This window comes from Oncorhynchus mykiss, chromosome 26 (genome assembly GCF_057628025.1).
Source record: "Oncorhynchus mykiss isolate SJ-2025 chromosome 26, ASM5762802v1, whole genome shotgun sequence".
Lineage (NCBI taxonomy): Eukaryota > Metazoa > Chordata > Actinopteri > Salmoniformes > Salmonidae > Oncorhynchus > Oncorhynchus mykiss.
In genome coordinates, this window is record NC_143047.1 from 18,632,454 (window position 1) to 18,659,505 (window position 27,052).

Genomic DNA, 27,052 nt, shown 5'->3' on the forward strand with positions numbered 1-27,052 from the left:
TGAAAAGTTATACTTTAAATGCAAATGTTTAATAGCATTTTTTTCATAACAAACAAATGCATTTTTAAATAGATTGTGGTTATGGTAGAGTATGATTTCATTTAATAATTTAATTAGAATTGTTTTAACACCAATCATAGTCAAACTATCGCAAACTGTGTGACATGTATTTTTTAAAGCGCCGTTTAGGATCCAAGCCAGCTCACTAAAAAGAGCAGGAATGCCCATCACTACTCAGCATGCCTGTCATGTCACCTGACTGCTCCAGTCATGTGATCTGGCTCAAGATGTGTTGTTGTATTTGGATTGTTGAGAAATAAGTATTTATGCTAAATTGCTATAGGAACATGTTTCTACTACCTAGGAAAATGTATGTATTATATCCTACTATATCCAGTGTACAAAAGAAACTTACATTCTAAATACTATTCACATAACTTATATTACAAATACTATTTCAAATTGTGCCAAAAAAATACTAAACCCATCCAATGCCTATAAACACCATACAAACCAGACAAACAAACAAAATAACACATCACATATATTTAGAAAGATACATTTACAGCAAAGAGAACAGTTCAGAAAAGACAAATAAAAGTATTTACACTCCATTTCCAAAGCTGTACAAACCATTAACATTTCCCTTAAGATGTTCCAATGTACTACAAACCTAGCGCAGCGACAAGACTGAGGTAGCCTAAAAAAAAAGTTGAAAGATGAAAACTAAAACAAAGAGAGAATGGCTGCACTGTTGTCCAGTCTAGCCTAGGGATAGATAGAGGATACCTAATGTCATTCTTTAGGAGACCCAAAACCTCCAGCATCAATTTACATAGATTTACTCTGCTCTCACGACAAAGTCTCAGCATTTAAGAGGATATTCCCCAACTGAAGCCTGCCTCTGCCTCTGTGTGCCTTCCTTCTGGATAAGTAACTATTTATTACATTCCTGGGTATGAGTGGTTTAAACAGATCCATGTTCTGCATCCTCTGTGTATTTTACAAATCATTACCTAGTGAATGAATCCTAACTGAAGCTAAGCCTGCTGATAGGAACACTTGGCACACCTTTCTTACACAGGACTGTATAAGACCCTCTTTCTACAAAACCTACAACATTCAACTGTCTTAAGTGGGGACAAATTCAACCTATTGTACAGTATTTCTATTATTCAATCAAAACACATGGCATCAAGAGAGGAAAGGGGGGAAGAAATCAGTGAGCTATTATAAATACAGAATCATTTTTCAAACAAGAACATCGTTCATCTGTGAATGTCCTCAGATGAAGCCAGATATGCCACCATTTTGAAAGCCCTGCCCACACAAGCTCCCATTGCCTTCCTGAGGCTCACAGTGGACAGAATATTGCTACAATGTTTTTGTACCTTTACCAGATCGTCTGAACATTATTGACACTGGAACAAGTACAAGCTGTATTCAGGAAAGGTTTCTTTTCCTTGGAGGTATGCCTTCCCCTCCTCCTCATTCCCCTTCCCTTCCTACGCAACCCCTAAGTCTGTCTGTCTCTGTCTGCCTGTCTGTCCACTGTGAGCTCGTCCAGCATGCCAAACACAGATCCTCTCCTAACTCAAGCACCATGGCCTTTCCGCCAAAGGTAAAGACAACGATGAAAGCATTAATGTGTTAGGAAAGCAGAGACAAGCTACAAAATACACTATGAACACATATAAAACTGTTAATATACAGTCATTTAAGAAGAAAAAAATGAATTAATGAAATCTGTACAGAATGATTAAATACAGTGATCAATATACATTCCTGTGTATGGAGACCAATGATTCACTTTTGTATTAAGAACATAAAATATAAACAAATATGACATATTTGATTTGAAACATGTCAAGACGCAGAGATCCAGCACCAGCTGTTCTATTGGTCTTTGATGTTACACATCATTTTGCATTTAACGCTTGTGTATCTTACAAAAATCATCTGGAGTTTAAAGGTGAGAAAGGTAGGAGAAGACAGAAGGGTTCTTTGTGATGTTAGCCACCGACTTTGAGCAGTCAGATACTGTTTATTAGCTAAGAGGGAGAAGTGTCGGTTGGTCCAATGGAAAATTCTGCTTCCTCCCAGAGTGGGGGACAGAGACAGATGGGAGGAGTTGCCATGGCATCAAACCTATGGGCACTTCCTGCCCCCAGATTGCAGAAAGAGCAGATTGGGGACCCTGTTAGTCCCTGAACCAATGAGTGTGAGGTCCTGAGATGGAGGAGACTCACTCCCTCACAGCAAAAACCCGGAACGAGCCACCCTCTGGATTGCTCTTACTGCAAAAGAGAAGTGAGAGAGATGGTTACATTGAGCATTCATTCATGAACTCAAAACAGTTAACCAGTGTCCTTTCAACTCATTACTAAGATAAAGTGACATAAATCTAAGAAAAACTAAAATAATATAAACCATATTGTTGTTAAGTCAGTCAGTTGTTTTGTGGACCAAATGTATTTTTGGCTCCAATTCAAGGCAGCCTGTTGCTCATGACATCCTACAGTAAGAGTAGCGTAATCACAGTGGTCGTACCTGGAAACATGACTCAAACACTGGCTCATTGTTAACCATGCTGTTATAGTGACTGACTGATCTTTCCAACAACCACTATTGTTCTGGGCCTGATGGCTTTGTTATTGACTTAGTAGTGGAGAGGCCTTGAAGGCCTGCCAATCTCAGTAATGCCAGGATGATGCCCGTCCCATCAGATTGGCTGCAATTACCTGCAGAGGGAAGCACTGAGTCAGCCGCCGACAGCTTTTCCATCCCCGGGTAAATGGATAGGCTGTGATTATTTCCTCCTTATTAAAGAACCGTCCACCCAACCAGCTACATGTACGCCCCACTTCCTAACAGCTGGGTCATCACTTGGACAGAAGTCAACCTCTGGATCAGTCTCTATCACACCAGAGGCTGACTGTTGATGGCCATGGTTGTAATACCATACTGTTCCCTGTCACTGACAGCCCATGTCCTCACTCACACTAAGGTCAAGGTGAGGCTCCCAGGTAGGGGACCCTTGATTTCAGCATTAGACTTCACTGTACTCTAGCTCAGCTGATTTTGGCCATGCAGCACTTTGCACACTCCATTGAATATCCGGGTAAAGTAAGCAAAGAGTTCATGTGTGGGCCGTCCGCACACCAAACCACACCATTACTCTTGCACCCCTGTGTGCCAAACATGGACTTGGCGCCAATGGCTTCCGTGCTTGAGCCCTAGACCTCTGCCTGACAGGGGAGGGGTGTGTGAGGGAAGGGTAGGGAGAGGGCAGGGAAGGGTATTTTAGGGGAAGAGGAGGGTAGAGCAGGCACCCACCTCTCTGACTGGATGCCGTTCTTCAGGACGCCAACGTAACTCTTCTTCTTATCCAGGGCCAGGACGTCCACGTAGCCCCCGCCGGCTTGTGTCACCCCGGCATGGATGGCTGCTCGGCAGATACTGGAGCGCTGAGGGAGGGGGGAATCAGAAGAGAGGGTTCATTATACCTCTCATGATATCAGATACAGCAATCATGGCTTATTATTCCATTTCACTATATCAGTAATGCTTCTTGTATTAGGTACAGTACAGGCACATACAGTGCACAGAGCCACATCAAATACAGTCAATGTATTCGTTTCCAGAGCATTCAATATGTACAAATCCTATACATGTACATATGCATGACAATAGCAAGGCTGAAGCCAGGCACATCATTATCAGGATGTAAACTGCTGCCCCACTCTGGATTACAGATGACAGACAGCAGCAGAGAGCTGTACACTCCACACATGGTTCTGAGGCAGGGCATGGTGCCTCCTGTCACCCAGTCCGAAGCACTGAGTCTGGCTCCAGCGTGTCAGACCCTGGTTCATCATACTCCATCACACTAGTCTAGCCTAACACAGGCCACATTCTAGGGACTTCTGTCATGTCAATATAGGCCTGTTCCTCTTCTCCTGCTGTGTTTTGCTGTGTGTTGGCACTGTGAGTGTTTAAGTGTTAGAATCAGGCTCTGCCCTTACAAAATACAGTCATTAGGCCCTGTTTGAGATCTCTGGGAAACTGTTGTGTCTAGTTGGACTACATCTAAGTGAAATAATGTTGGGGAAAAACAAGAGTCAACAAGTTAATTCGAGGCAACAACACTTAAAACATCAACTTCATGTAACTGGGTCAATGTAGGTCCAAAATGGTTCCTTTCGCTCCTTTCATCCACTGCAGTCTCACATTAGCTTACACATGCAACTTGCAACTTAGGTCAGAGGTGAATTTAGAATGACATATGGCGTGTCTCCAATGGCATATTATTCTCTATATAGTGCACTCCTTGTCACTAGAGTTGTATGTGTCTCTGGCCAAAGGTAGCGCTCTGTATGGAGTATAGTGTATCACTTGAGATTTACCCTCGGGTCATTAGGAAGTGAAAGAGGTGATCTGACAGGAACTGAGGTGATGTGACAATAATGGAGGTGACAGTGTGTCCCACTGCTCCTCCCTCTCTGAGACTGGTCCTAAAGCCCTCTCCTGACAGTCCCATGCCTCAGACCTCAGGCCTCAAGCATGCAATCTCTGGGCCAGTTATGAGTCAGTTAATCCGCCAGTCAGGGCTGAGCAGCTGTGTGTGGTCGAACTCAGCACTGGGAGAGACATTACTGGCGACCATTACCAGGCCTGCATCACCAGTGCTCCCATTCCAACTATGTTCACACCGCTATTCAGAAGTTGCTCGTGGTCGCCTCAGGCCACAGTCTCTTAAGTGCTCAACGGGGCTAGACCGCACTCATCTGCTGTCCAACATAAATCAGGTCAGTGTTCCAGTCAGATACAGTTCTCTGGGGAGCAGACACACTGAGGTGTATCTGTCTGGCAGGCCCAGTGGGGACAAACTTTTTATCCTCTGTTAGTATGACCTCTCAGCCTTTCAGTATGGTCAGGATGATAGGACAGGCATGGTGAGGATAGGACATGCATGGTGATGCCATTCTGGTATACCCAGTGACTAGGTCCAGCACTTACATCTGTGTAGAAGCTGTTCCCAACCACCGGAGCCCAGTAGGATGGCTCGTTCTTGCAGTTGGCAGGACAGAATACTCTGAGGGAGACACACATTGAGATTGCATTATTATTGACAAATACAATTGAATGGGTGACCCACGGTTTATGTTGCAACAATGAGAAATGCAGGATTTATGCAAGAATTTGCCATTTAGCTAAATGTAATGTATGTCATGTTATGAATAACCCCGACACATTTTCCATTGAACTTCTGTAGAACAGAGGAAAGACTGACGCTTCCTTCTAGCAGACTCTGCATGTTTAGGAGATTCCAGTGGTTTTGTAATGGAGGTTTAAAGCATTTGTCCCAGAGCAGGAATCTGACTCTAATTAGATTTTGCTTACAAAGCAAAGCCCTTAATTCACAAGTCATCACTTCTTGTTGTGCGTGTGAAACATGGTGGGGGGAGAGGAGCTGGGCACCTTGGGCAGTTGGAGTAGGGCTTCTTGAAGGGGCAGATCTCCGCCACTGTTGCATAGCAGTCCACTGATTGTCCTGTGGAACAGAGAGGAGACATACGCCATCAACAGCTGCAAAAGTCATCAGGTGAAGAAACTAAAAAACAAGGGTGTGCATGCTCCACTTATTCTGGAAAAAGTTTGACTTACTTTCCACTTTGGACACCACAAATGCATTGCCGGCTTTGTATTTACTGTGAAGAGATCAAAGCCAGGCATTAGAAGACCATTACATTTCAGGAAATCATTCATTTCACAAAACATGAATGAGCATAGCAGGCAGAATGACGACAGAAAATAAAGACTACCAGAAATATCTACCTGAATGACTCAATGCCGTTCTTTGTTGCCTTGACAAAGAATGGCAACTTGTCTTTCCTTGTAGTGTCCACCAGACCACCATTGTTATTGATGATACCATAATGCATAGCAGCACGGCAGATACTTGATTGCTAGAAAAATAGAAAAATAATCCTTAGAAACACATTCAGGCATACTAAATCTATGGTGTAAAATGTTGGACTTCAGTGTGAGACTCACCACATCATAGAAGAGCGTCCCCCACACTTTCCCTTTCTTGTTCTGGCAGTTAGCAGGGCAGTTGAATCTGTTGCAGGTTGCTCCCTTGCACTTGTCACGCATTTTGGTCTCACACTTGATGTTTTGAGCTGTGGACGACAAATTAATTACTGGTCAATAAGGGATTTCAGTGGCATTCCTTACCAAACAATACATTCAAATAGTCAACTCTGAAAGCCCCCAACCACGATTCCCACTAGTCAAACTCACCCAGGAAAGTGCTGGTGGGAGCCTTGGGAGTGGAGGGTTTCTTGGGAGCAGCAGGCTTGGGTTTGGGTCTGGGGACAGGCTTGGCGGTGGTGCGGGGTGACATGGGAATCTGAGCTTTCTCCACCTCGTTCATATCCTCAGTCTCAGAACGCTGAGAGTCTCCCTTGAAGCAGAGGTTGTCCCTGCAGCTTCCTCCGTAGCTAGGAGGGCACTGGGAGCATGGGCGCCCATGTTGGTAAGGGGCCTCTCCGATCCAGTTTCCCCTGGGGAGGAGGAAGGAGCACAGTGGTCAGTTTAAACTGACTGGAAACTAATCAGCACTCAGCCATCACGGCACATGGCCTTGTAATTATTCACGTGTTCTTTGCACATTATCACACACTCTTAAATCCCTGAGTCCAGCTGGATAATGAAAACCATCCTGCTCTCCCTCTGGAAATGAAACGAGGTCTGTCTGGAACATTCTGCTTAGGACCTGTTTCTCTTTCCCCTTCCTTTATTATTTTTGTATTTGAACTTCTGCTGGAATTTCAGCATGGCCTCAATGTGTCATGAAATACTTCTTAGACAGACACTTTAACTGTAACATTAGACAGACAAATTCATACCCTGACATGTGCCCTCAAAAGCGTTTGGTATTGGGTAAACACCCCATGTGGTGGTAAGAAGTATGTAAAACAGAACACTGGAGACGTGATGTGTGAATGAGTGGGGAAATGAGAGTAACGTTAGTGAGTTGGTCTTACTTGGGGGAGTAGTTACAGACGAGGTAAACAGCGTTCTCCCAGATCTCCCCCCACACGTTCATCCTGGGACACACGTGCACTGCACACCCCACACGACTAGTGGTGGCCCAGACCAGCTGCAGAGAAGACAACACTTCCATTAACATTATTATTATAAAAGGACATTCGCATTGCTGACTCGTTGTTCTTTCTATGACCACACATCCATCTCCACCGATACAGTTCCTCAGCTCCACATAAAAGTGCAGACAACTGTACTAGCTGAAACTATTTGATTTGGAGCCCTGCAGCTCTGCAGCCTTTGAAAGGGCCTGTCATGGGTGGCTATGGAGATCTGAGAAACGCCTCACAGACAAATCGGTAGGAAGCACCATGTCACTGTAGACCTCTCTCTTTCTTTTTTCTCACTCCTCTCGCCCCTCATAGATCCCTCATTACTGCCACAGGAAGTGGCTCCCATGCTGGGGTTTAGAGGCAGATTGATGGGGCCCCTGAGATAGACGTCGAGTGTGACCACAGTTTGTTTCCTGCGACGTTCTGTGATCATTCTCATGATCCAGTTTAATAATGTAAATAAATGATACTGGCAGTAGCTCGGACCGAACAAAGACAACTCTGGTCAGACCCACTTCCTCTGTCAATATGGAGAGGTAGTTCAATCAAATCAAAGTTTATTGGTCACTTGCACGCATACGTTACAGTGAAATGCTTGCTTGCTAACTCTCCTCAACAATGCAGTACAATAAAAGTATCAATCAAGAATCAAATGCCAAATACAAAAGTGAAAAATAGTAATACAGTTTGTTTTTTACTACTTAAATGTAAGCTACAGGCAGCACCTATGGATTTGACACCAGGGCAGTCCTACTACTGACAGCTTGTTACGTGACTCCAATACCACTCTTCCCCCCCTGTACCCCTAATTCTTCCCTCTATTTCTCTCTCTCTGACTCTCACTCCCCCCCCCCCCCCCCCCATCTTTCAGGAATGTGTTTCCCTTTCCTGGGCCAGTGAGAGGCCACAGGCAGTATAGACTTAGAGACAATGACTCAGCATAGACACCGCACTGCTACACCACTACAGCATACACAGAGATGTGATGATGAGGGCTGGAGCCTGTGGTAAAGCTCTGTGTCATCCCAGAGAGAGACTGTGAGGATACTGACCCGGAGGGGCTAGCATAACCTAGCTTTGCAGTGTTATGGTAGGGATTGGACCCCAACTATGCTACGCTACGCTAGTATTCCTAGAAAATGAAAGGCAGAAACAAGGAACGGGTGTTCAGACATGGCATTGTTCCCCGCAATCCTGCATTCCATTTTCAAAGGAATACAGGTCAAACACAGAGATGATTGGTGTGTCTGGGAAGTGTTTCCAGATGCTAGCGACCTGGTTTCCCGTGTGAAGTATGCAGATGCAGGAGGATGAGTCGGGCTGTTTTCACAAACCCATCCCAGCTACAAAGTAAAGTCTATGAGGAGAGGAGGCCAATTCTCCCTCTTCATCCCCCTCTTGTCCCTCTCTTCCCCTCTCTGTTTATCTCTCTTTCTTCCCCTTTGTTTCACCCTTTCTGCTGTGATGGTTTAATGCTCTTGAGGCGGCAAATAACTTCCCCTGTCACTACACTACCGTGCCCCCATGTGGTCCTATGGTAACCACACTTTTTAAGGCACTCCCCCTGTTTTCAGTTAATGGACACCCATTGAAGAGGCTGCAGGCAACACATTGTTTTTACACAGGACCTGAATACCTGCAGCTGCATCCCCTTTAAAAGTCACGTGCTGTCCATTATATACTGATGGTAGAGAGGAAACATATGACCTTGAACACTGCACAGGCTCATACACAGATCATCTATATTAGTTCAAAGGAAACCTGTAAAAATACAATTTCATATGGAATTAGATCCAAATGTGGTTTGCTGTTCATTGTAGAACTGTTGAGGGAAGTACTCGCTCCAAACTCAGAACCCCCACCCCCTTCCTCCCCCAGCCAAGACTCACCTGGGTGTAGTGGGTGCACATGGGCCCTGAGCAGCGGTCGGGACACCAGGGATTGCACTCATGTTGGTAGGGGTAGGTGTAGTCCTTCACCTCATCATACCAGGCCTGGACGTGGTAGGCAGGGGAGCGGTATCTGCAGACACGGAGGGAGCAGCATCAGCCTCAGCAGCACAGAGAGCTCATACAGGAGGACCTCCAGCTGCCATTTGAGGAATATCTGAGGGGGCTGCCAGGTGCTTTGGCTGGGCTTGAGACGCACTGCAACAGCCTCCCCTCAGGCTCCCCTCTGGCCTCCACTGATTAGTCCGGTTCTGACCTAGCAGACACACAGACACACTCACAGTCTGTTTCCCTCCAACACTGGGGAACTCGAGCCATGCTGAGAAAAAATTACAAAAACTAAACATGGCTCCACAGCCTGTCGAATCAATTATGGCCCTTTATTGTAAACATCTCTTTTTACGGTACTGAAAAGTGCTGAGACTACAAACTGGCAGCGGAGAGGGAGATAAACAGCCCTGGCCGGTGTTGGCATCAGAAGAGAGAGAAAGGGAGAGGGGGAGGGGGGGGGGGGAGAGAAAGGGAGAGAGGGGGTCTGTGAGAGAGGGGGGGGGAGAGGGAGGGTGAGAGGGAGAGAGGGGGTCTGTGAGAGAGAGAGGGAGAGGGGGGAGAGAGGGAGAGAGGGGGTCTGTGAGAGAGAGAGGGAGAGAGGGGGTCTGTGAGAGAGGGTGGAGAGAGGGAGAGAGGGGGTCTGTGAGAGAGGGGGGGAGCGAGGGAGAGAGGGAGAGAGGGGATCTGTGAGAGATGGGGTCTGTGAGACAGGGGGTCTGTGAGAGCGCGAGCGAGCAGATTCCTGGAATGGCACCTGCTGAGGGAGCCCTCCACTGTCATACACAAAGAGCCCTCCACTGTCATACACAAAGAGCCCCACTGTCATACACAAAGAGCCCTCCACTGTCATGCACAAAGAGCCCTCCACTGTCATACACAAAGAGCCCTCCACTGTCATACACAAAGAGCCCTCCACTGTCATGCACAAAGAGCCCTCCACTGTCATGCACAAAGAGCCCTCCACTGTCATACACAAAGAGCCCTCCACTGTCATACACAAAGAGCCCTCCACTGTCATACACAAAGAGCCCTCCACTGTCATACACAAAGAGCCCTCCACTGTCATACACAAGGAGCCCCACTGTCATACACAAAGAGCCCCACTCTCATACACAAAGAGCCCCACTGTCATACACAAAGAGCCCCACTCTCATACACAAAGAGCCCTCCACTGTCATACACAAAGAGCCCTACACTGTCATACACAAAGAGCCCTCCACTGTCATACACAAAGAGCCCTCCACTGTCATACACAAAGAGCCCTCCACTGTCATACACAAAGAGCCCTCCACTGTCATACACAAAGAGCCCTCCACTGTCATACACAAAGAGCCCTCCACTGTCATACACAAAGAGCCCTCCACTGTCATACACAAAGAGCCCCACTCTCATACACAAAGAGCCCCACTCTCATACACAAAGAGCCCTCCACTGTCATACACAAGGAGCCCCACTGTCATACACAAAGAGCCCCACTCTCATACACAAAGAGCCCCACTGTCATACACAAAGAGCCCCACTGTCATACACAAAGAGCCCTCCACTGTCATACACAAAGAGCCCTCCACTGTCATACACAAAGAGCCCTCCACTGTCATACACAAAGAGCCCTCCACTGTCATACACAAAGAGCCCTCCACTGTCATACACAAAGAGCCCTCCACTGTCATACACAAAGAGCCCTCCACTGTCATACACAAAGAGCCCTCCACTGTCATACACAAAGAGCCCTCCACTGTCATACACAAAGAGCCCTCCACTGTCATACACAAAGAGCCCCACTCTCATACACAAAGAGCCCCACTCTCATACACAAAGAGCCCTCCACTGTCATACACAAAGAGCCCTCCCCTGTCATACACAAAGAGCCCTCCACTGTCATACACAAAGAGCCCTCCACTGTCATACACAAAGAGCCCTCCACTGTCATACACAAAGAGCCCTCCACTGTCATACACAAAGAGCCCTCCACTGTCATACACAAAGAGCCCTCCACTGTCATACACAAAGAGCCCTCCACTGTCATACACAAAGAGCCCTCCACTGTCATACACAAACAGCCCTCCACTGTCATACACAAAGAGCCCTCCACTGTCATACACAAAGAGCCCTCCACTGTCATACACAAAGAGCCCTCCACTGTCATACACAAAGAGCCCTCCACTGTCATACACAAAGAGCCCTCCACTGTCATACACAAAGAGCCCTCCACTGTCATACACAAAGAGCCCTCCACTGTCATACACAAAGAGCCCTCCACTGTCATACACAAAGAGCCCCACTGTCATACACAAAGAGCCCTCCACTGTCATACACAAAGAGCCCCACTGTCATACACAAAGAGCCCTCCACTGTCATACACAAAGAGCCCCACTGTCATACACAAAGAGCCCTCCACTGTCATACACAAAGAGCCCTCCACTGTCATACACAAAGAGCCCTCCACTGTCATACACAAAGAGCCCCACTGTCATACACAAAGAGCCCTCCACTGTCATACACAAAGAGCCCTCCACTGTCATGCACAAAGAGCCCTCCACTGTCATACACAAATAACCCCACTGTCATACACAAAGAGCCCTCCACTGTCATACACAAAGAGCCCCACTGTCATACACAAAGAGCCCTCCACTGTCATACACAAAGAGCCCTACACTGTCATGCACAAAGAGCCCTCCACTGTCATACACAAAGAGCCCTCCACTGTCATACACAAAGAGCCCTCCACTGTCATACACAAAGAGCCCTCCACTGTCAGGCTGCAATGCTCTGAACACCCTAACAAACACACAGCACAAATACCTACACTGAGTATACCCAGCATTATGAGCACCTTCCTAATATTGAATTGCACTCCCCCCTTTTGCCCTCAGAACAGCCTCAATTTGTCAGGGCATGGATTCTACAAAGTGTCAAAAGCTTTTCACAAGGATGTTGGTCCATGTTTTAAATGTTTTAATTTGAGTCCTTTAGCAGACGCTCTTCTCCAGAGCAACATACAGTTAATGCATCCATCTTAAGATAGTTAGGTGGGACAACCACATATCACAGGGACAGAAAGTATATTTTCTTCAATAACGTAGTTATCAGTAGAGTCAGAGCTAGAAGGGGGGTTGGTGTGTGTGAGGAGGAGGATTATTTATGATACTGTTTGAAGAGCCTAAAATATTATTTTGTGTCAGCCCAATTGAGACCTCTGGTGTGTTGGTGCAATTCAGAATACGAATCCAAATGGAAAGACGTGGAGACTACTTTGACAGAGATACACATAGTCAGTTTGGGGAAATAAGGACAAGGTAATAGAAATATACAATAGACAAAATCAGTGGATTAATTTCTCTCTGAAGACGTGGTTTAGGGCAGTTAAGCAAAATAATTTAGACAGGGGTCAAACTGCTGAGTTGGCCCACATACGACCCCAGCTTCATCCCTGCAACTCGGTACAGCAGATTTAAACAATGGACGCAGAAAGGGATCACATCATTCAGTACAATTACAAGGAATGGGGACCTAGAGAACTTTCAGGACATAAGTAAAAAACATGGCTTGGATCAACAAGATTTTTACAGATACCTACAAGTTCGACACTATATCTTAAGGGAAATAAAAGTGATTGACCCTCGAGCAACTATTTCCAATCTTTACTTGGGTATTCAATCCTCAAAGAAACAATCAACAAACTATATTAAACAGAAACGGGAGGAGGAACTTAACATTGAAATAACTGATGAAACATGGTTGAACATATTAGAGACTCAAAGCTCCACCAACTCAAGGTCATGGAGAGAATTCTGTTGGAAGAATGTAATACGTTTCTTCATAACACCTAAACTGAAATCAAAAGAGACTGGCTCCCTACACCCTTGTTGGAGAGAATGCGGGCTATCAAGGGTGGATCACTCTCATATCTTTTGGTTCTGCCCCGCAATCAAAACTTACTGGGGAGAAATAAGATCTAACATTGGAAAATTATGGGATTTGACATAGAACAAACATTGATTTCTTTGTACTTGGGTGAAATACCTGACAACTTACACAATAGAGAAAAGTACGTTTCGTGGTATCCAATTGTTTTTTTAGTAGCTACTATCTTGTCTCATCGCTACAACTCCCGTACGGGCTCGGGAGAGACGAAGGTTGAAAGTCATGCGTCCTCCGATACACAACCCAACCAAGCCACACTGCTTCTTAACACTTCTTAAGAGGCAGTTAACCCACAGTTCCTAGGCCGTCATTGAAAATAAGAATTTGTTCTTAACTGACTTGCCTAGTTAAATAAAGGTAAAAATATAAAAAAAATAAAAACATTTAAACACAGCGCGCATCCAACCCGGAAGCCAGCCACACCAATGTGTCGGAGGAAACACCGTGCACCTGGCAACCTTGGTTAGCGCGCACTGCGCCCGGCCCGCCACAGGAGTCGCTGCTGCGCAATGAGACAAGGATATCCCTACCGACCGAGCACTCCCAAACCCGGACGACGCTAGGCCAAATGTGCGTCGCCCCACGGACCTCCCGGTCGCGGCCGGTTACGACAGAGCCTGGGCGCGAACCCAGAGTCTCTGGTGGCACAGCTGACGCTGCAGTACAGCGCCCTTAACCACTGCGCCACCCGGGAGGCCCATTGTATGATTTTTAAGTAATTAATTTGCATTTTATTGCATGACATAAGTATTTGATCACCTACCAACCAGTAAGAATTTCGGCTCTCACACACTTTAAGAAGCCCTCGTGTGCTCCACTCATTACCTGTATTAACTGCACCTGTTTGAACTCGTTACCTGTATAAAAGACACCGGTCCACACACTCAATCAAACAGACTCCAACCTCTCCACAATGGCCAAGACCAGAGAGCTGTGTAAGGACATCAGGGATAAAATTGTAGACCTGCACAAGGCTGGGATGGGCTACAGGACAATAGGCAAGCAGCTTGGTGAGAAGGCAACAACTGTTGGCGCAATTATTAGAAAATGGAAGAAGTTTAAGATGACGGTCAATCACCCTCGGTCTGGGGCTCCATGCAAGATCTCACCTCGTGGGTCATCAATGATCATGAGGAAGGTGAGGGATCAGCCCAGAACTACACGGCAGGACCTGGTCAATGACCTGAAGAGAGCTGGGACCACAGTCTCAAAGAAAACCATTAGTAACACACTACGCCGTCATGGATTAAAATCCTGCAGCGCACGCAAGGTCCCCCTGCTCAAGCCAGTGCATATCCAGGCCTGTCTGAAGTTTGCCAATGACCATCTGGATGATCCAGAGGAGGAATGGGAGAAGGTCATGTGGTCTGAGGAGACAAAATTGAGCTTTTTGGTTTAAACTCCACTCACCTTGTTTGGAGGAAGAAGAAGGATGAGTACAACCCCAAGAACACCATCCCAACCGTGAAGCACGGAGGTGGAAACATCCTTCTTTGAGGATGCTTTTCTACAAAGGGGACAGGACGACTGCACCGTATTGAGGGGAGAATGGATGGGGCCATGTATCGCGAGATCTTGGGCAACAACCTCCTTCCCTCAGTAAGAGCATTGAAGATGGGTCGTGGCTGGGTCTTTCCAACATGACAACAACCCGAAACACACAGCCAGGGCAACTAAGGAGTGGCTCCGTAAGAAGCATCTCAAGGTCCTGGAGTGGCCTAGCCAGTCTCCAGACCTGAACCCAATAGATAATCTTTGGAGGGAGCTGAAAGTCCGTATTGCCCAGCGACAGCCCCGAAACCTGAAGGATCTGGAGAAGGTCTGTATGTAGGAGTGGGCCAAAATCCCTGCTGCAGTGTGTGCAAACCTGGTCAAGAACTACAGGAAACGGATGATCTCTGTAATTGCTAACAAAGGTTTCTGTACCAAATATGAAGTTCTGCTTTTCTGATGTATCTAATACTTATGTCATGCAATAAAATGCAAATTAATTACTTAAAAATCATACAATGTGATTTTCTGGAGTTTTGTTTTAGATTCCGTCTCTCACAGTTGAAGTGTACCTATGATAAAAAGCGGGAGCTGCACTCCCGTATGCATCCAAAAGTTGGCTGGATGTTCTTTTGGTGGTGGACCATTCTTGATACACACAAGAAACTGTTGGGCATGAAAAAAACATCAGTGATGCAGTTCTTGACACAAACCGGTGTGCCTGGCTCCTACTACCATAGCCTGTTCAAAGGCACTTAAATATATTGTCTTGCGCATTCACCCTCTGAATGGCACACATACACAATCTATGTCTTAATTGTCTCAAGGCTTAAAAATCCTTATTTAACTTGTCTTCTCTCATCTACACTGTGTGTGTGTGTGTGTGTGTGTGAAGTGTACATGTGTGTATGCATGCGTGTGTGTGTCATATTGTCTTACCTGCCCCAGTGAACAGCGAGGTTCTGACCGATGGACATGAGCAGGTCATTAGGTCCATGTTCCCACTGGCATGCCTCTGCCCAGTGAGTGGCTGACCTCTCCAGCTCATCATCCCAGACCTGGAAACACACAAATAACACTGTTAGAACAAAGTTGTAACACTAAAACTCACACATTTCAGTAACATTAATGACAGCAAAGGGGTCCACACTGTGACACACTCCAACATGTGATCAGTGAACAGTGAGACAGACCCATCAAAACTACCTTCATCCATGACCATCTCCACAGCTAGACTTACCCCAGCTGCTTTAATATCAGGCCACCAGGTAGATCCCCTTCATATAATAACTGCTCCTCCTGTCTCCTCATAGCTACCTACCTAACCACAAGCTACCTTTGTAGGCCTCTGCTAGCCCTCTTTCTTCCAAAGGAGCTGAAATTGATCTGGATACAAGTAAAACATTAGCTTTAGCCCAGGAAATGTGAGTGGAGCAGCACCTGGCCCCACTCCACTACAAATCCCCAGCAATCACAGCTGAATTAGGCATATTTCCTGAGCGGGTTTCTCTCTCTACCCGTGGAAAAGAACGTGGAAAGATGGGATGCAACTCATCTCTGCCACCACTATCACCACTAGGATATGGGGGAGGAGGGGGAGGAGAGGACTGGTACAGTGTGGAACCTCACAGTGTCTCTCCTCAGTACATTTCCAGGCCATTGGTGGTCACCACCACACATACAAATACACACACATACATATGCATGCCCGTGACTATGCCAGCTCGGCTATACCCCCAGTCCTGTCCTCAGAACCAGGCCTGGCAGAGAAGGGCAGAGGGAGGCCTACCCTGTCTTCATTCACCCCTCTCTGCAGTGTCTGGCTCCCAGCAGGTAGTGTAGAGTCAGTGTAATTATCCTCCCAGTAAGCCAGCTCCTCTCCAGGCTGCCAGCAGTTGACTACCATGAGCTCACCTTTCCAGGAGAGAAGATTGTTGTCGTGTTGGGCTCTAGCTTGAAACATACTTATTCATGTTACCATACTAGAACTTATTGATGACTTTACATGTATAATGAATGAATATGTTGGGGTCAATGTAGGGTGGATAGAACCTAGGTGTAGGGGAAGTTACTGAGTGAGACAAGGGGGAGTGCAGAAAGTTTACATTCTGTCAAAACATGGTATTGTTAAATATCATGGAGCCTAAGGAGGGAGGCAAAGGGAAAACAGTCAGGTTTCAGTCACTGTTAAGGTAGGACAGTTGAGGATTAGGGAGGAGCGAGGAATTCGGCCCGAGGTCAGGTCAGATGAAGTGAGAAGGAACAGTCCTATTACACACACATATACTTCCACACCCAGGAAGGTTCTAGCACCAGGCAGGGCCATGGCTACACCAGTGAGAGGAACCAATTAAGTTCCTGACTAGCAATAGAGATGTTGCTAAATTGTAATTACTTCACTTCTATGGCCTATTTATTGCCTTACCTCCTCACGCCATTTGCCAAACACTGTATATATACTTTTTTTCTCTCTATGGTTTTATTGACTACGCTTGTTTATTCCATGTGTAACTCTGCGTTTTTGTTTGTGTCACATTGCTTTATCTTGGCCAGGTCGCAGTTGTAAATGAGAACTTGCGCCTAGTAGGAAGGTATAAATATTTATTCTTGTGTAATCCTGTCTTTGTCTTTGCAGCTGTATGACCCAGTGGGTGAATAAACTTGTTTTGAGCTTTTTCTAGACATCCATGAGTTTTTATTCTGTTTGTTCAGAACCTAACAGTAGTAAAACCAAAACCCTCCCGTTGAATGTGGAGCCTATAAACACTCACCTACATTATATCGCTGTCTCATAAACACAATATCTTGGTATTTCCTGAGCAGCAGACTGATGCTGATGTTTACCTCCATCTCTCTGTACTATCTAATAATAAAATATATTTGTCACGGGCAGCAGGGTCTGCCATTATCAACTCTGACGCAATTAGGGATTTTTAATCTTGTCGGCTCAGGGATTCGAATTAGCAACCTCTCGCTTTCTGGCCCAATGCTTGAACCGCTAGGCTACCTGCCACTTACCTGCTATTCATCAGCTTTCTGTGCCTCCAGCTAGTGAAACAACTCCCAACCCGTCACTTTTACCATGTATTCTACATGTAATAGAGGTTGTTGCGCTACAGTAGTGTGTGAATAGTGAGCTTCTTTACAGTGTGTTGACAGTGTATCTGTCAGGGTGATGATAGTTAAAGCTACAGTACATACACTACTGTTCAAAAGTTTGGGGTCACTTAGAAATGTATTTTCTCTTAAATAAAAAGCACATTTTTTGTCTATTAAAATAACATTGAATTGATAGTAATATACAGTGTAGACATTGTTAATGTTGTAAATTATTATTGTAGGTGGAAACAGCTGATTTTTAATGGAATATCTACATAGGCGTAAGAGGCCCATTATCAGCAACCATCAAGCCTGTGTTCCAATGGCACGTTGTGTTAGCTAATCCAAGTTTATCAAGGATAATTGATCATTAGAAAACCCTTTTGCAATTATATTAGCACAGCTGAAAACTGATTAAAGAAGCAATAAATCTGGCCTGCTTTAGACTAGTTGAGTATCTGGAGCATCAGCATTTGTGTATTCGATTACACTCTCAAAATGGCCAGAAACAAATAACTTTCTTCTGAAACTCATCAGTCTATTCTTCTTCTGAGAAATGAAGGCTATTCCATGCGAGAAATTGCCAAGAAACTGAAGATCTCGGACAACGCTGTGTACTACTCCCTTCACAGAACAGCGCAAACTGACCCTATTCAGAATAGAAAGAGAAGTGGGAGGCCTTGGTGTACAACTGAGCAAGAGGACAAGTACATTATAGTGTCTAGTTTGAGAAACAGACATCTCACAAGTCCTCAACTGGCCGCTTCATTAAATTGATCCCGCAAAACCCCAGTCTCAACGTCAACAGTGGAGAGGCGACTCCGGGATGCTGGCCTTCTAGGCAGAGTTCCTCTGTTCAGTGTCTGTATTATTTTACCCATCTTAATATATTTTTTTTATTGGCCTGTCTGAGATATGGCTTTTTCTTTGCAACTCACCATTTTTAGCCTGTAATCGAACCCACAGATGCTGATGATCCAGATACTCAACAATCTAAAGAAGGGCAGTTTTATTGCTTCTTTAATCAGAACAACAGTTTTCAGCTGTGCTAACATAATTGCAATTAGCTAACACAACGTGCCATTGGAACACAGGAGTGATGGTTGCGGATAATGGGCCTCTGTATGTAGATATTCCATTAAAAATCAGCCGTTTCTAGCTACAATAGTCATTTATAACATTAACAATGTCTACATTGTATTTCTGATCAATTTGATGTTATTTTAATGGACAAAAAAATTGCATTTATTTCAAATACAAGGACATTTCTTAAGTGACGACCAAACTTTTGAACGGTAGTGTACATTTCAGGATTGCATGTCTCACCATGTACTCCATGTTGGATGCGGTGGGGTACACTTGTCCCCTCAGTTTGTTGTGCAGTTGTAGAATCTCCCCGCGGTCTGTCCACTGGATGGCCCGTCGGGTCCTACTACCCGCTGTGTTATCGGTGCTGTTCTGGTCATCCTGGTACCGGCTCAGTAGTTGCCGCAGCTCATTGGAGTCGGGCAGGAAGAGGGCAGCTCCTTCCCTGGCAGAGAGGACCAGGAGGTTTAGGGTGAGGGTGAGGGTGAGGGCAGAGAGCCAGCAGGGCATGGCAGCAGTCATCTCCGGTCTCTGGGACGGGTCTCTGGGCGTCTGTGTCTAGGGCTCTGGGCAGGCTGGGCAGACCACAGTGGGCAGCCTTGTGTGAGCTCTGGTCCTGAGCACAGCAGACTCAATGCTGTGGGGAGAAAACACACTGTGATCCGGCCAGCCAACAAAACAGGCTACAGAGTAAAGCACATGGCTAGACACCTTTATTTAACCAGGTAAGCTAGTTGAGAACAAGTTCTCATTTACAACTGCGACCTGGCCAAGATAAAGCAAAGCAGTGCGACACAAACAAACACAGAGTTACATATGGAATAAACAAGCATACAGTCAATAACACAATAGAAAAAAAGAAAGTCTATATACAGTGTGTGCAAATGGCGTGAGGTGGTAGGAAATAGGCCATAGTAGAGAAGTAATTACAATTTAGCAGATTAACACTGGAGTGATAAATGAGCAGATGATGTGCAAGTAGATATACTGGTGTGCAAAAGAGCAGAAAGTAAATAAAAACAATATGGGAATGAGGTAGGTAGATTGGGTGGGCTATTTACAGATGGACTATGTACAGCTGCAGCGATCGGTTAGCTGCTCAGATAACTGATGTTTAAAGTTATTGAGGGAAATTTAAGTCTCCAGCTTCAGCGATTTTTGCAATTCGTTCCAGTCACTGGCAGCAGAGAACTGTAAGGAAAGGCGGCCAAAGGAGGTGTTGGCTTTGAGGATGGCCAGTGAGATATACCTGCTGGAGCGCGTGCTACGGGTGGGTGTTGTTATCGTGACCAGTGAGCTGAGATAATGTGGAGCTTTACCTAGCATAGACTTATAGATGACCTGGAGCCAGTGGGTCTGGCGACGAATATGTAGCGAGGGCCAGCCGACTAGAGCATACAGGTCGCAGTGGTGGGTGGTATAAGGGGCTTTGGTAACAAAACGAATGGCACTGTGATAGACTGCATCCAGTTTGCTGAGTAGAGTATTGGAAGCTATTTTGTAGATGACATCGCCAAAGTCGAGGATCGGTAGGATAGTCAATTTTACGAGGGTAAGTTTGGAGGCGTGAGTGAAGAAGGCTTTGTTGCGAAATAGAAAGCAGATTCTAGATTTGATTTTGGATTGGAGATGTTAAATATAAGTCTGGAAGGAGAGTTTACAGTCTAGCCAGACACCTAGGTATTTGTAGTTGTCCACCTGCCAACAGCGTGCTGTGTCTCCGGGGCGCTGGGAGGGTGCAGTGCGAATGTGGGTATTGAGCCTAAGGGAGAGGTGCGAGTGGTATGCACCAGATCTCCAGTGCTCACCCACAGCCCGGTTCAACCTGTGCCTGCACTCTGGAGGTTCCGGGCTAAAGTGGTCATCCAGCCTGGAGGAGTAGTGCCAAGGCTGCGCACCAGAGCTCCAGTGCTCCCCCACAGCCCGGTCCATCCGGGGCCTTGTTTATCAAACGCGCTAACAAAAGAAGCTATTTGGACATAAATGATGGACATTATCGAACAAATCAAACATTTATCGTGGAACTTGGATTCCTGGGAGTGCATTCTGATGAAGATCATCAAAGGTAAGTGAATATTTATAATACTATTTCTGACTAATGTTGACTACACAATGAGTGTTTGACAGTGATGAGTGGTGGTCCGCGGACCCATAGCGGATTAGATTGTAGGACTGCGGGGTGTTAAGCATATCCCAGTTTAGGTCACCTAACAGAACAAACTCTGAAGATAGATGAGGGGCAATCAATTCATTCCCTGGTGTCCAGGGCACAGCTGGGAGCTGAGAGGGGTCTATAACAGGTGGCAACAGTGAGAGACTTATTTCTGGAGAGATTATTTTTTTAAATTAGAAGTTCGAACTGTTTGGGCATAGACCTGGAAAGTATGACAGAACTTTGCAGGCTAACTCCTCCCCCTTTGGCAGTTCTATCTTGACGGAAAATGTTGTAGTTGGGTATGGAAATCTTCTGATGTTAACATGCATGAAACCAAGGCTTTTTTGATTACAGAAGTCAACAAATGAGAGTGCCTGGGGACACGCAGGGCCTGGGTTAACCTTCACATCACCCGAGGAACAGAGGAGGGTCGGTAGGATGAGGGTAAGGCTAAAGGCTATCAAAACTGGTCGTCTAGTGCATTGGGGACAGAGAATAAAAGGAGCAGATTTCTGGGCGTGGTAGAATAAATTCAGGGCATAATGTGCAGAGAGGGGTATGGTGGGGTGCGGGTACAGTGGAGGTAAGCCCAGGCACTGAGTGACGATAAGAGAGGATGCATCTCTGGACGTGCTGATTATACTGGGTGAGGTCACCATATGTGTGGGGGGTGGGACAAAGGAGGAATCTGAGGCATGTAGAGTGGGACTAGGGGCTCCGCAGTAAACTAGAACAATGATAACTATCCTAAACAACAGTACACAAGGCATATTGACATTTGAGAAAGACATAAAGCGAGGCATAAAGCAATCACAGGTGTTGATTGGGAGAGCTAGCTAAGACAACAACGGGTAAGACATAACAGCTAATCAGCTAAGACAACAAGAACAGGTAAAATGGCGATGAATGGGAAGAGAGGGTCGGTTAACTACACACAGGGCCTGAGTTCGGGGCTAGGGCCGACAGATAAACAAAAAAATTTAAATAAACAAAATGGAGTACCGTGATAAATGAAAAGTCCAGCAGGCATCAGATATGTAGCCAAATTAGTGGTATTACTCCATATCAAAGGATACACTCTCTCTACAAGGCTTTCAGTAGTCAGACAATATCTCATAAATGTAATCTCCACATTGTACCTGATCATCTTCAGTTTGGCCAAATCCTTTCAAAGCTCTTTTCAGCTCTTTCATAATACAGCAATTAGCTGGGGATATCCTTTCAGATCCATAATAATGACTTAATTGTAATCTTCCATCGATTGTGACCAAGGAAATTCACTTTTACTCAGCCCCTTTGAAACTATGAGAGGCAAAAAAGTATTTAGTCAGCCGCCAATTGTGCAAGTTCTCCCACTTAAAAAGATGAGAGAGGCCTTCAACTATGACAGACAAAATGAGAAAAAAAATCCAGAAAATCTTATTGTAGGATTTTTTATGAATTTATTTGCAGATTATGGTGGAAAATAAGTATTTGGTCAATAACAGAAGTTTATCTCAATACTTTGTTATATACCCTTTGTTGGCAATGACAGAGGTCAAACGTTTTCTGTAAGTCTTCACAAGGTTTTCACACACTGTTGCTGGTATTTTGGCCCATTCCTCCATGCAGATCTCCTCTAGAGCAGTGATGTTTTGGGGCTGTTGCTGGGCAACACGGACTTTCAACTCCCTCCAAAGATTTTCTATGGGGTTGAGATCTGGAGACTGGCTAGGCCACTCCAGGACCTTGAAATGCTTCTTACGAAGCCACTCCTTCGTTGCCCGGGCGGTGTGTTTGGGATCATTGTCATGCTGAAAGACCCAGCCACGTTTCATCTTCAATGCCCTTGCTGATGGAAGGAGGTTTCCTCTCAAATCTCACGATACATGGCCCCATTCATTCTTTCCTTTACACGGATCAGTCGTCCTGGTCCCTTTGCAGAAAAACAGCCCAAAGCATGATGTTTCCACGCCCGTGCTTCACAGTAGGTATGGTGTTCTTTGGAGGCAACTCAGCATTCTTTGTCCTCCAAACACGACGAGTTGAGTTTTTACCAAAAAGTTATATTTTGGTTTCATCTGACCATATGACATTCTCCCAATTTTCTTATGGACCATCCAAATGCTCTCTAGCAAACTTCAGACGGGCCTGGACATGTACTGGTTTAAGCAGGGGGACACGTCTGGCACTGCAGGATTTGAGTCCCTGGCGGCGTAGTGTGTTACTGATGGTAAGCTTTGTTACTTTGGTCCCAGCTCTCTGCAGGTAATTCACTAGGTCCCCCCGTGTGGTTCTGGGATTTTTGCTCACCGTTCTTGTGATCATTTTGACCCCACGGGGTGAGATCTTGCGTAGAGCCCCAGATCGAGGGATGTCTTGTACTTCTTCCATTTCCTAATAATTGCTCCCACAGTTGGTCTCTTCAAACCAAGCTGCTTACCTATTGCAGATTCAGTCTTCCCAGCCTGGTGCAGGTCTACAATTTTGTTTCTGGTGTCCTTTGACAGCTCTTTGGTCTTGGCCATAGTGGAGTTTGGAGTGTGACTGTTTGAGGTTGTGTACAGGTGTCTTTTATACTGATAACAAGTTCAAACAGGTGCCATTAATACAGGTAACGAGTGGAGGACAGAGGAGCCTCTTAAAGAAGAAGTTACGGGTCTGTGAGAGCCAGAAATCTTGCTTGTTTGTAGGTGACCAAATACTTATTTTCCACCATATTTTGCAAATAAATTCATTAAAAATCCTACAATGTGATTTTCTGGATTTTTTTTTCTAATTTTGTCTGTCATAGTTGAAGTGTATCTATGATGAAAATTACAGGCCTCTCTCATCTTTTTAAGTGGGAGAACTTGCACAATTGGTAGCTGACTATATACTTTTTGCCCCACTGTATCAGTAAACATAACTGCAGATATTTCATTAAAGACATGAATTGTCCTTAATGGCCCTGGATGCCATAGTGATATATAACCTGGGTGGAAAGAGAGCAATCAGTCAGGTTCAAGAAGTCCATCATCTCTGTGACCTCTCTCTGATACTTGTCTGGCTGCAAAATCAGGTCAGCCAGATTTAAAAAATCTAAAACAGTAGAGGGAGAGAGGGAGTAGGGAAGAACTACAGCAGAAAGGGTTATTAGTTAATGAGAGAGAATGATGGATAGAGAGATGAAAATAGAGGGAGAGAAAGCCAAATAAAGAGAGGGGGGAGACAGATGTAGAGTTCTTTACTAAAACAGAAGATGTTAGTATGAAAATGAGGAAGTGTGTGGTTCTCATCCTCCTTTGCCACAGCACACAAGGCTCACAGGGCACAAGGCAGGCTCCCAGCCTCAGCCTCAGCCACCACCCCATTGACCAGGAGAAGACAAACAGCAGGGCTACTAAATCAGCCGGCAGGAGAAGGCATGGCAGAGAGGGAGAGAAGTAAAGAGAGAGAGCAGTCATACCACTGCTCCATGCATCCTTCAATTCCTCTTCTCTCTCTCAGCCTGGAACGGCGGCTTGAGGTCTGACGGCCGGTCTGTGTCAACACACTGTCACAGAGCCAAGCAGCCCCAGCCAGTGATGGGAGCCAGCCGGCTGGCCTGAGGCTGTCCAACCATCCCACCACACCCCTCCTCTGGCTCTCTCTTTGTGCCCCTGCCTACCTTCTCACACCAGTCTTTATTTCTGGGCCTTTCTCATGATTCTCATGAATGTTATACCTGAGTGACAGACAGAGCAGCCAGCCACACACACACACACACACACACACACACACACACACACGAGCCTGGCGGGCTCTCACCTGGTGGTTCTGCGGTAGCTCTTTGGTTCTATACTGCCCCCGATGTCAAACCCAGGATTGTCACACATCAACACAACTCCCATTGGACAAGTAGACAACACATGCTCCTAGGTAAACCTGACTCAAAATAGCTATATTATTGATATAAGCTACATACTGTATGCAGTTTTCATAAAATTATTCTTTAGGAATTGACACCTGGGATTGACATTATTTCACAGAAGTAGAAATGTGGACAGTGATGATGGCTAGAGCACTGCACTTGCATGTGTTATAACAATGTTCAAGACAATATTGAAATAAGTAGTGTTTCATGACAGGCTAATTAATTTACAACAGCATTAAATACATTCACATATTCTTATCAACTCTGAACATTATAAAATGTTTGAACTCAGTAGCACCCAAAAGCATAGAATTACATGGTGAATACATGTTGCAGAATAAATCTGATTAAATGTAGAAAAACATGCTAACCTCAATCACTGACAATTATCCGGCAATTATGCAAAAGCTTCAGCACCGGTTGAGTATTTCCCGTTTGCTAAATTGGTGCTGAAGTGGAGCTGTACTCGTTGGCTGCGGTCCTAGAGGGCAGAGTAACTTTGTGACTGTTGACTAGCTTTACAGCAGCATCTCAGTGCTTTATATAGAGACCCCGCTGAACGAGCGAGGAGGGAAACACATTTGAACTCTTCTTTATTTAGTCACTCCCACAACTCCCTCCTCAAGATGGCTATGTTCTTGGCAAGCATCCTGCGCTCTGACGATTGATGTCGAAAGGAAAACGCTAAGTATGTAATTCACTGCGAAACAGTGCAATCGAAAAGCGTAATAGTGTTTTGTATTTTTAGAGTTTAGTAACTTTTCTGTTTCTTTTCCAATTCAAAAGTGTTGCCAGAGTTTCTTCAAGACAGTTCATCGATAATTACCATTAGCCTATCATACAGATTATTGCATGATTGTATATCATTATAGTCGGATACATGTAAATATAATTCATAATTCCACCTACGATATTATTATAATTTGCTCTATTTTGAAAGTGATAGTAATTTGTGTATAACTTTATTAGTATTAATAATTATCTCTATAGTTGTATTATAATATATCCTTCATATGATATGATAGCTGGTATGATATATCAGTTTATGGTTTTAGTTTAGTTTATTAATTCGACCATTTAAAAAAACAAGCACACATAAAACTTGAAAAAGCCATACATGTGCATGAGTAAAATCATCGAGGATAACACACAATAAAGTCTGAGACTTATTTCCATTGAATTTCATTGAATTTCCGTTGAACAACTATTCACTTGTTGGCTTTTTACTTTGATGCCACTCAAGGTATGCCATGATAGAATGTCCTCTTTCCATAGCAGAGTGGAGGGGCAGTTCGGTTCTAAAACAGAACAGTTGTAGATCAAACAGGAATGAAGAATAGGGGGTGCTCTTACTACACTCGTCTCTCTTCACTGTCTTCAGATGTGCAAACACTTCATTCACATCTGTACCAAGTACCTAGTTTGTCAGAGCAGTCTCTTTCTTTATCTCCCTCCCTCTGGTACAGCTCAGCATGGTCTCCGTGACGATGACCTAACCCATGGGAAACTCACATTTCTACCCCCAGGTATGGAGACCAAGACTCCCATCAGAGTGGGAATCCAAGGTGGAACTTTACACACACATACTGTGATTCACACACTGCAACACTGACACACCAACCTCTACATCACGCTCCACATGTAAAGTATAGCATACATGCCTACATCTTCTGTACTGACCCAGACCTGTGGATGTAAAGGCATGGTACTACTCCATCATGATTTGACTGTTGTCTAAACACACAGCCTCATGGGACCACAGAGGGAGATGAAAAATAGAGATAATGTCTGCTGGCCTTCATTTGACTCAGCAGCAGCACATAAAAGACGCACTAACAAACATGTTACGTAGAAGAAACAAAAGTTTATGACACTTGGCACGGGGGGACATGAGGGGTGTTGACCCGCCAGACACGGATTAGGGTTGGCACGGTAACAAAGTGAAGCCGAGGCTTCGTGTGCTGCTGAGAAGATGGCTCATCATATTGTCGCTGTTATTTACCTAGCAGAAGAAAAGCCAACTAAATAGCAAAACATTTTCTACCATTTTCTACCCACAATTCCTCCATAAATATATTGCTCTGAAACATTTAGGTTATGAATTTTACAAGGAACGAATCTTCTCTAAAGGGATTTGAAAATGACTTTTTGAGAATTCTGCTCCACTTAACAAAAGTATCTCTCCAATTCTCCACCAGAGTGAAGACAAAGTAAAAGTCTCATCAGATCAAACCCAGACCACTGATAAATGACCATT

General features: G+C 45.0%; 1 protein-coding gene across 3 annotated transcripts; it reads right to left on the reverse strand.

Moving 5' to 3' along the window:
* Positions 1 to 531: 531 nt before the first annotated feature.
* On the reverse strand, positions 532 to 25,384 carry LOC110506521 (cysteine-rich secretory protein LCCL domain-containing 2). Of its 3 annotated transcripts, none has more exons than XM_021586189.3 (13): positions 25,167 to 25,384; positions 19,007 to 19,403; positions 15,521 to 15,639; positions 9,056 to 9,188; positions 7,053 to 7,168; positions 6,307 to 6,569; positions 6,058 to 6,185; positions 5,839 to 5,969; positions 5,668 to 5,711; positions 5,482 to 5,554; positions 5,020 to 5,095; positions 3,337 to 3,467; positions 532 to 2,297 (listed from the first exon to the last, which is right to left on the reverse strand). In XM_021586189.3, the coding sequence occupies exons 2-13, from the start codon at positions 19,286 to 19,288 to the stop codon at positions 2,246 to 2,248; spliced, it is 1,548 nt and encodes a 515-aa protein (XP_021441864.2). In that variant the 5' UTR covers positions 19,289 to 19,403; positions 25,167 to 25,384; the 3' UTR covers positions 532 to 2,245. The 3 variants fall into 3 exon arrangements, with proteins under 3 accessions (XP_021441864.2, XP_090078441.1, XP_021441865.2); XM_090222315.1 differs by having other exon boundaries at positions 9,056 to 9,371; positions 25,167 to 25,310; XM_021586190.3 differs by having other exon boundaries at positions 24,349 to 25,309.
* Between the last annotated feature and the right edge of the window lie 1,668 nt (positions 25,385 to 27,052).

Bases quoted from the DNA above. Each gene is read 5' to 3' on its own strand.
- LOC110506521 (XM_021586189.3), bottom strand. From the start codon at position 19,288: ATGACTGCTGCCATGCCCTGCTGGCTCTCTGCCCTCACCCTCACCCTC. The intron at 9,189-15,520 runs GTAAGACAATAT...CCGTGTCTGCAG, and splicing joins CTCGCTGTTCACTGGGGCAG to ATACCGCTCCCCTGCCTACC. The intron at 7,169-9,055 runs GTGAGTCTTGGC...TCTTCTCTGCAG, and splicing joins TGTGCACCCACTACACCCAG to CTGGTCTGGGCCACCACTAG.